Source organism: Eptatretus burgeri, chromosome 3, assembly GCF_056783735.1.
Source record: "Eptatretus burgeri isolate ZD-2024b chromosome 3, Ebu_testis_v1, whole genome shotgun sequence".
Lineage (NCBI taxonomy): Eukaryota > Metazoa > Chordata > Myxini > Myxiniformes > Myxinidae > Eptatretus > Eptatretus burgeri.
Window position 1 is genome coordinate 33,992,569 of NC_140963.1, and position 10,208 is coordinate 34,002,776.

The following is a 10,208-nucleotide window of genomic DNA, read 5'->3' on the forward strand; positions in this document are numbered from 1 at the left end:
TAAAAGTCTTTCTAAACACCCACTCATTGATATTATTATGTTTATGGGTAGATGGAGGAATTTCAAAGGAAAGTTAGGATTGAATAGAGTTGTTTGGTCCATGGACGTGTAGGAGACATCTCGATGTAAACTAAGTAGGGAAACTGTGAGCCTAAGTGTGACTTGTCACCACACGGGGGGTGGTGCGGTGTAAATTGGATCGGGATGAAAGACAATTTCCCCCAGTATGTGATTGCCGCTCTGTGATTTTTCTCTCTTTTTTTGTATTGCCAAGCAGCAATGATAGAATTACGTTTTCGTAACAGCAACGGTCAGTGCGGTGTGCAGCCAAGCTGCGTGACCAGGTCGGTTGGGGCCCCTCCTCCAAGGGTGATGGTGGGCGAAGTCACGCCCCCAAGGCTGATTGATGGGCATGACGTCAGGGAGCGAGGAACCAAGAAGTGGTGGCTTTGTTGGTTCCGTTGGCAGTCAAAAAAAGGAACGCACGAGTGCGGAGCGAGCATTGAACGAGTAGTCGAGGGAGGAACGTGGCTACACGGAGGATCTCGCTTTGCTCTCCTTTTGGCACGACGAAAGCTGTGCGATTCTCGTGCTCATGCTGTGTGAATTTGTGGCGTGCTGGCCAAGACACTAGCTGTTGACTGTTCGGCTAAGCAGTGAATTGTGTGCGATTCTGAGGAGGGAAGAAGAGTGTGCCTCGTGGCCTGACCGCGGGGACTCAGAAATCGTCTCGTCGTTTGGGCTGTCTTTGTGAACAGACCGGGTGAAGTAGAGGATTTGAATTATCAATCGTTATTCTTTCATTATTATTATTTGAATTATCGTCATTGTACATATTTGATTGCTGTTATTCAATTATGTTTTGTTCTATTTAATTTGCTGGTGTCCGTGTATCTGTTGTGGGTCAAGTAAAATCCCTGTGCTTTACTTCCGTCCTGGTGAAGCGCCTAGCATTTCTTTTTCGCACGCGCATTGATCTCAGAGTCTCGGCTGTAAGCCTCCAGGGGAGAACTGTTTGGTCAGGTCAGGTCAGGTATGGGAGCATGTGCCAGAACAGCGCGCCTCCGTCTGGCCATCCCCCAGGCAGATACCAGGCCCATCCCCATCTCCTTGAGATGATGGTCAACCTGCTGCAACCATGAGGCACGTGGTCGGCCCACTGGCCTCCTCCACTCATGAGACTCCCTCGCTGAGAGAATCTGGTGAGCAGGATTAGCGTCAGGAAAACGAGCCACATGTCCATACAGCCGCAACCGACGCTCACGGACTATGCAGGTAACAAATCTCATTCGAGTCTCTCTCAGCAACCGCTCGTTGGACACAAAATCCGACCAGCGATAGCCAAGGATTCTCCGAAGAGACCTGGTACCAAAGGAATTAAGTCTCCGTCTCAGATCCTTGGTCAAAGTCCAAGTCTTGCACCCATAGAGCAAGACTGGAAGTACCAAGGATCTGAAGACTCGGACTTTCGTCCTCCCGCACAGGTACCGGCAGCGCCACACCCCATGATCCAGTGAATCCATGACTCCCCAGGCCCGACCCAGACGTCTATTGACCTCCGGCTCACAACCTGCGGAGACATGAATATCACTGCCAAGGTAAGTGAATGTATCCACGACCTCAACATCCTCACCACAAACAGACACAGACAGGACAGCAGCATCCAAGATGTCACCGAAAGCCTGGATCTTAGTTTTGACCCAAGAAATCAGTAATCCCAACGGCTCCGACTCCTCATTTCAGCACCTCGAGGGCCCCCAAGAGGATGTCTAAAGTCTCCGCAAAGATGACTGCATCATCTGCAAAATCAAGGTCCGAGATCTTGACATTGCCAAACGATGCACCGCAACTTGATCTCTCCGACATCCTCCCAAAAATCCAGTCCATACAAGTGCTGAAAAGTGTGGGGGCAAGTACACATCCCTGACGAACTCCAGTAACAACTGGAAATAAGTCAGAGATGGTACCACCACACTTCACAGCACTCTCAGTACCAGAGTAGAGTTCAGACATCAGATCGATCAGTTTCGGTGGCACCCCACGAAGACCAAGAATCCTCCAGAGGACATCCCGATTCACTGAATCGAACGCTTTACAGAGATCAACATAGGCTGCAAGCAGCCCCTGCCGAAACTCTCGTCTGCGTTCGGTGAGGACACGAAGTGCAAGGATACGGTCAATCGTTGACCTCTTTGGTGTAAAGCCTGACTGCTCTGGATGCTGGTGCTCAAGCAGATGGTGGCGAACCCTATCAAGAATTATTCGAGCAAAGACCTTGCCCGGCACTGAGAGCAACGTCACCCCTTGGTAGTTGTTGCAGTCTTGGCGATCACCCTTCCCTTTCCAGAGAGGGACAACAAGGCCCCTCTTCCAGTCAGTTAGGATGATGCCTGTGTTCCAGGCAGAGCACAAAACTGCATGCAACGACACGAGTGCAGCATTTCCACCAGCCTTGAGAAGTTCAGCATGGATGCCACAGATCCCTGGAGCTTTGCCCCGTTTCAACTGGTTCACCGCAGCCCGTGTTTCCACAAGCGATGGTGGACCACAGTTGATTCGAGGGTCAGCAACAGGGATTGTAACACCCTTGACGTCCAACTCGACAGCTGGGGGATCAGCCTGGTACAACCGCTCAAAGTAACCGGCCCAGCGGGCCTTCACTTCAGACTCCTCTGTCAAGAGCCTACCACTCTCTGCTCGAACTGCAGTGCTCCGAGGGATGGGTTTGGATGAACGTAATGTGCGAATTCCCCTGTAAGCGGGACGAGAATCACCTGTCCACAGGTGATGCTCTACCCCCTCACAGATTCCTCGCACATAGGCCTCCTTGTCCACCCTCAGTGCACGTACAGTTTTACGCCTCAGCTCCCTGAACAGCTCAGCTCTGCCATTCAGCCTGGCCCTGCAACTCTGGTCAATGGTATCCAGTGTCCCTTGAGAGACAAAATTCTTCTTTGCCCTGCGGTGAACTCCAAGGCATCCACCGGCAACATCAAGGACGGTGGTCTTGAAGGTGCTCCACAACTCTTCAGGACCCCCCAAAGCACCCAGACCCCCCAAGTGTCCACTCAGCCTGTTCGCAAACTCCTCAGCTACTCTCTCATCCCTGAGCTTGGCAACATCCAGCCTAGGCTGGGATGGTACCATTCTCCAGGATTTAAGGTGCAGCTTTAGAGTTGCTACAACAAGCCTGTGGTCAGTATTGAGGAACTGAGCACTCCGGTAGACCCTGCAGTTCTGGATCATCCTCCAACGACCGTCAATGATTACATGGTCAATCTCCTTTGCCACACCACCAGCGTTGGAATACCAAGTCCAGCGATGAGCTTGCGGGCGCTGAAACCATGAACCAGCCACCCTAAGTCCATGACTTCTTGCAAAGTCAAGGAACTTAGTGCTATTCTGGTTCATAGTTCCTGACCCATGGGGACCAACACATACCTCATAACCATCCCTATCAGTTCCAGTCGATGCATTGAAATCCCCCAAGACTAGAAGTGTATCTCGTCTGGGGCACTGATCAACCACATACTCGAGTGTGGCGTAGAATGTGTCCTTCACGGTGAGATCACTCGCCTCAGTCGGAGCATAAATAGAGACCAGGGAAATGACACCTAAGGAGTGGCGAATCCTTAATCTTATAATACGCTCGTTGACCGGTGTTACCTCAATTATCATTGGGCTCAGCTTATTGGACACAGCTACAGCAACTCCTTGGGTATGGTAACCATCAGAGCGACCAGACCAATAGTAGGTGTAACCACCCACCATTATCTCGCCGCAATCCGGTCTCCGAACCTCAGAGAGAGCTGCAATCCCGATGTCCAAACGCTTGAGCTCAGATGATAACAGAGATAGGTGATCATCCTCTCTTAGGGATAGGACATTCCAGGCACCCACCCGAAGGGGCCGCCTCAGGTTAACCCAAGGAGACCGCCGTCTGGTGGACGACACCTCAGCACCACTCCGACACACTCTCCCGCAATCTGACCCAGGGATGTTACCCCGTGGTTTCCCTCCTATCAAAGATTGGGGGTCCCGAAGGCTTTGCCCCAATCCTGTCATCCGATGAGCTGCCCTGCGAAGGGAAGCTGCACAGGAGGTACTCCCACGGAGTGGGTTTTCAGATTTTTTTTGCGTTTTTGCGTTTTGCGGAATGAAGCGTTTTACGGTGGCCGGAGTGCAAATCCTGCCACCAACCTCCTAATAAGAAGTAACCCAACTGCAGGAGGACGTCCGCAGACACAGTTGGGCACTAGATATGGATGGCCGTTGGCTCACAAGGAGCTCCTCCACCCTTTGACAGGTTTTGTTTTTAATCCTGCTCGGTGTCCATATCCAAACACCCTCCTCACCAGAAAACCTGGTGGGGGAGACGGTTTAGTCGCCGACAACCCGACCATGGAACAGGTTAGTACAGGTTTACATGGTACCTGTAGCAGGTCACAGATCGAACCTAAACTGACTAAATAAAACCTGATGACTGTTTGGTCATCCATCCAGATGGGGTCTGAACCCCCCCTGGACATGACAATATCAATCATAATTTTGCATATTATAAAACATCCACTCACTCACGCACTGATATAAATATTTACAACTTTATAGTTGGTCTTTATTACTTTTTGTTAGAAAACCTGGGCTGGAAAGATACAATTTGCATTTTGCTGCAACTCAAAGCCAATATACCTGGAAATGTCACAAAACCGTCGCGAAATGTCCGAAAACGAAAATATGCGCAGATAGAAGTCGCCGGTACAACTTAACTCTGCTCATTGCGGGTGATGTGACCCAAGACAATGGAGATAGAACACGAGCTGGTTGTTTGGCAAAGCTAACACGAGCCTCTTCAGAGACTTATGTTACAACTTTTGCCTTATGTACATGAAAAATTACTATAGCTGTAAACTTTTAAATAAAGAGCTCAATCGAATCACTAATTCTTAAGTTATTTAGTTGCTTGCCCAATACACTTCATCAAATATATTAAAATTATATTTATTATGTATGCATGGAGGGGTGCACCCATGTATTTGCTTGCAGTTGACAAGCATCTCCCACTAGTGCCACAATAACAGATCAGCACAACTTCATGTCATCCCTCATATTATATTCTCTAACCTCATTATCATTTCTTCCTTCTTGCTGTAAATGTTTATTTCTTCTCATATGACTGTTCTTCAGTTTTTTTGTTTTTTTTTTCCTTTTCATCACATGATGTGTCTGTTCATCCTCCATAAGCTGTAATTCCAAAAGGCAAGACCGCTGCACAAAAAGGCAAGCAAAAACCCCATTAAGGTATACTGGTAGATTTATTTTTGTTGAGCTCGTATCCCGTGTTTTGCACACTTCGGGCCTGTACGAGGGGTATGCACGTGAAATGTTGATGCATTTTTCAGAATTCCTCAAGCTACATGCACGACGCAGGATGTGAGGAATTTTTTAAAAGTGTAAAATGGGGATGGGTGGGAAGGAACCACTCTCCAACCTCCTCAGCTAATTATCTCGGTGGGGAGGGGGTGCATTGCAATCAGCTTGGACTGGGGAATTGCTGTGGGGGGTGAGCAAGTGTACATAAGTGGTATTTCAACGAAATAAAACAAAATTGCAAAATGCGATCTAAAAGCATGTGGGACTCTTTTGAGGCTGCCAAGTTGGTGGGTGCCTGAATTACTTTAAAAACCGAAGGTACCATTTACTGTGATTTTTATCGTTTAAAGTGCTCCTCTCTGCTTATTGATCTACGACTTAAATGTGGAAGTGTTGGGATGGTGGGGGTCACTGGGGGAGCAGGACGTTCGGTTCCGCATCCTCTTTGCCTGAGTGCGACAGTGACGGGGACCCTTTTGGACACCGCGGTGCGCAAAGCAGGGCGAGTGGGTCCCCACGGGTTCGCCGCAGGTGGAGGTGCGCGTGGCCCGCACGTTCCACTCCGCTGCGCCCATTCAATGTGACGCGCTAATGCCGTGCACGGATCGCAACCTTGCCGCAGATGTGCCCCACAAAGGTGAATCGAAAATGTGCAACGGATTCCAGCAGCGCCCAGGGCACTGTCTGCCGTTCTAATGAGTACACAATCTGCTCTTGTGTTCGCTCTTTGATGTTCATGCTTCGAGTTCATCACCATTTCATTGTAAAATATACCGTGTTGGGACCTTCCATACATTTCCATAATTTTTGACATCCACCTCAATCCCATGCTTTTCATAATGTGGACGCATCACTCCACCATGACGTCAGCCTGTGTTACAGCTTATTTTATCCTTCTATGCTTGGTTTATAAATATCCGCATTTGCGATGTATACAGGAATAAACTAGAAAGTATCTGAAAAGGTAAATCCCATCTGTGTCCGCTTTGTATTTCCGGCTTCTTACGTATGCTGTACGTGACGAAAACAGCTATAAAAAAATTCACCATTTCAGGCAACCATGACCTTTTGATCTCAAAAGCAATAGGCTTCAGTGACCCAATATGCAAACCCTCCTAAAATATCAAGTTAATCAGATTTTAATTGACGATGTTGTTTTCTTGACCTTTTCACTTCCAAATAATCAGGTTCTGGTGTTTTATTGGTGAACCAACTCAGTGACCCAATATTCAAACCCTGTTCAAATTTCAACTCAGTCGGATGAAAAATTACGATTTTATGCAAACTTGACCTTTTTATCTAAAAAAAAAAGAAGAAAAAGCATTGGTTTCCAGCTTTTGATTGGTGAACAAATTCAGTGACCCAAGATGCGCAATCCCTGTTCAAATTTCAGGTCAATTGGATGAAAATTGATGATTTTATGTGATTTTGACCTTTTGATCAAATTATTAATGTCTTCTCCATATTCTCATAATAAAGCTTTGTTGAAAATTTGATGACAAAAGCTCGAATGGTAAAAATTGTTACAGCCTGGACACACAGACACACACAATTGATTGCAAAACCCCATGTTGTGCGACGGACTGACTAGAATGGCACTCAGTGGAGTGCGTACCTCCCCAAGGCTAAACAGTTTACTTACGTTTTGTATTCCACTGACGAGCCATATCTGGATCCGAACCTGAACCCAAAATATCATCGGCATATTCTTGTCACCTCCCCAACACATCCATCTAGTTTCGTCCTACCCCATTCACAACTTTTTCAGATATCGTGCTATATATTGTTTTTGGCCCCATCTCTCAATGGAGAAGATTACTTGTAAATTAAAAAAAAATTCTCATATCCAGATCCGGATTTGAATCTTCACCAAAATCGAATCTATTCTTCCTTGTCATAAACCCAACTCATGCACCAAATTTTGTCCAAATCCATCGATAGCTTTTTGAGATATCGCGCAACATATCGTTTTCAGCCGGATCATTCAATGATGAAGAATCACTTCAAAAATTCTCGAATCCGGATCTGGATTCTGATCTTCACCAAAATGGAATCAATTCGTCCTTGTCACACACCCAACCTGTTGTTCTGACATTTTTTTTTTTGCAACCCGAGAGAAGGTGATGTACTTTTTTGTTTCAACTTGATGAACCTCCACTTGACCGTTTGAATCGGTCCTGTCATTTTGTTGAAGCCGTTGGTGTATATCATTTGTTCTTGATATTTGGTATTCATTATAACTCGTTCTCCATCCCAATTGAGTTTCCTCCTTATTAGCTACTTCAATGAGCCTTTCTACATACCGTTTGTCTTGCACTTCTGGATAGCTACTGAACGTTACTCCATCATAACAGTGTAGGGAACCATGGTGCCATTTTATGCGATTTTTAAAGTTCATTTGCATCAAAGTATTGGTTTGCTCGGTAAAGACGATACACACCTGAAAGCAACGTCGATAATTAGACACACAATGGATGATTCAAAAGTTCTGCCATTTGTGTTGGGGAGAGAGGGAAGTTTGGGGACAGTTTGTACTGGGACAAAACTAACAACTAATCTGCCGTGTTATTGGTTGCCAAAACGGTGGTGGGATTCTTGGCTGGGACTTTTTGAAAGTTTTGGTGAATTGGCAGACCGGACGGTCATGAGGAGACTCCTGGAGAACTTGAAGAGAGATTGGAGAAACTGCTGCTGTTGTGATCTTTTTTTCTTGGTGCGCAAAATCTAAATCCGCCACACGAGAGTCTGACTTCTCACTTATTATGAAACTTTTCTCTGTATGCAGCAATTTTACATAAGTTGGCGATTGAGTTTGTCGTTTCTGAACTCAATCATGGAATCAACAGCCATTGATTTTTTTTTTTTCAAGGGAACCATAAAAAGAACATTCAAATCAACCACCACAGAAAACATCTCGGGTTCATAGTCTCACTGTGAATCTGCGGTGAATGAAGGATACCAAGCGAGGGGTTTTCAAATTGTCTGATGACATGCTTCCAAAAGCCTAATTTCATGTAAGTGAAGCGTAAAACTCGCCTTTACATATATACTGCAGGGGGTGACCAAAAAATTATAGAATGCAACTTACTAAATGATTTGGGAGTATGCGAATAGCCTGTGGCTTGAATGGTGACTCCAGGGCATGACATCAATGAAATGCTTCTACACACCAGATTTGAAATTTCAGATATGATTTTGTGTGTTAAATGCAGTTATGTGAAGGACATTATTAAAACATTCTTTTCATGATTTCAGATTTTGGCCCTGGTCTTCACGAGCCTGGGATTCGCTAAGAAGCACCTGCGAATCACAAGATACCATGCAATCTACTGCAATTGCTTCAAGTTTGTTTTTTATTACTCAACTGCACTCTGCTCACAAACTTGAACACATGTGAAGGCATTGCCATTCTGATCCCACCCTTAGTCTGCATGTTCCGATCATTGCTTTTTTCAATTGCTGGTGTATAGTCTTGACTGGCCGTCTGTAATGGATACATTTGCAAGTTTTGCTATTTTCTTGAAGGATAGCCGAGTTTCACAAGCTCAACCTGTGATATCGTTGACTTTTGTGCGTTAATTTAGTGAAACACAGCTTCATTTTAGATCACACACCAAGAGGGGTATATGGAGCATACAATAGCATGTGAGTTGTTGCATTTTGATGAAACACTTCAATATGGCATGACTTGAAGCAACAGAGCAGATCCTGGTATTTGTGGCCACCAGATTATATGCACGTTATCCAATCACGAAGCAAAATAAAAGTTGTATCATTCTTTGCTCACAATACAATACTCAAAAGGTCTGGCAAATCTCCCAAAGCATGAGGCCAAAATACCTGGCGCTTGTGTAGGAATGGTCTCTTTAATCACCACGTAGTCGCACCATATCATTTTGGCCCAAACTTTGAATAACTATGAGTTTCATCCAGCACTGAACATTTTGATATCATTCTGAAGGAGGGCTGAGAACTCTTGACCTTTCCGTACATGGCATGTTGGCCAACACCATCAATCAATGCAAAAAAAGTACTTCAAAGAATGTTCCATGAGGTCATGTCAGGTGAAGCTGCGCGACACTTGTGGTCATTCCAGCTTTCACCGAGCGTGACGTTCATTATGTGTTGGATTGTGGACTCATCAGGAGAGAGAAGAGACAGGGAGATATGAAGAATTGTTTCAGCTTATTGACAGTCTCATTAAAAAAATCATCCAGATTATCAACTGGGAATTGTTAATCATTGAGGTTTTGACCATTCAATCCCAAAAGCTCTCTGAACAGTGTGTCCACAGGTCATTCGATCAGGTAAAGGGTGAGGAAGATATTATATATGTGTGTATAATATATATATATATATATATATATATATATATATATATATATATATATATATATATATATACATACATCTCCATTATAATACCAAGCTTGCACACTAAAAACTCGGCTCACCGTCACACGATCCCTATGAAATTGCTGTGGCACTTAGCGGACATGCCGACAATGTTTGGGAAGTCTTGGCGTTCCATAGTACCACTTGCATTTTGCACAATGCGTATTTTTTCATTCCCCATGTACGGTCTGTCGTCTGCTACCAGCTATGTTGTACTGCTATCCCGTGCATGTGTACGGGTATCGCTAGTATGTATATGTATATATATATATATATATATATATATATATATATATATATATATATATATATATATATATATATATATATATATATATCGCTGTCTTACAGGGTCCATACACGCATGAAGTCCGAAGCATACTCCAACGAAGACACCCGCACATCCTATACCAACGCTATAATGGCCCTTAACCTTTTGAGGT

The 10,208-nt window shown here is 45.1% G+C and overlaps 1 protein-coding gene across 2 annotated transcripts in view; it reads left to right on the plus strand.

Moving 5' to 3' along the window:
- LOC147029652 (uncharacterized) overlaps positions 1-9,041 on the plus strand; it is a 443,651-nt gene extending 434,610 nt beyond the window's left edge. The window contains exons 2-3 of one of the 2 annotated variants that reach the window (XR_015056002.1): positions 8,240-8,384; positions 8,626-9,041. Coding sequence is in view for 1 of the 2 variants with exons in the window: in XM_085872860.1 (XP_085728986.1) it covers positions 8,626-8,757 (132 nt within the window). In the remaining variant the exon portion in view is untranslated. The remainder of the gene's footprint in view (positions 1-8,239; positions 8,385-8,625) is intronic. The other variant, XM_085872860.1, reaches the window with a different exon arrangement.
- The last annotated feature ends 1,167 nt before the right edge of the window (positions 9,042-10,208 follow it).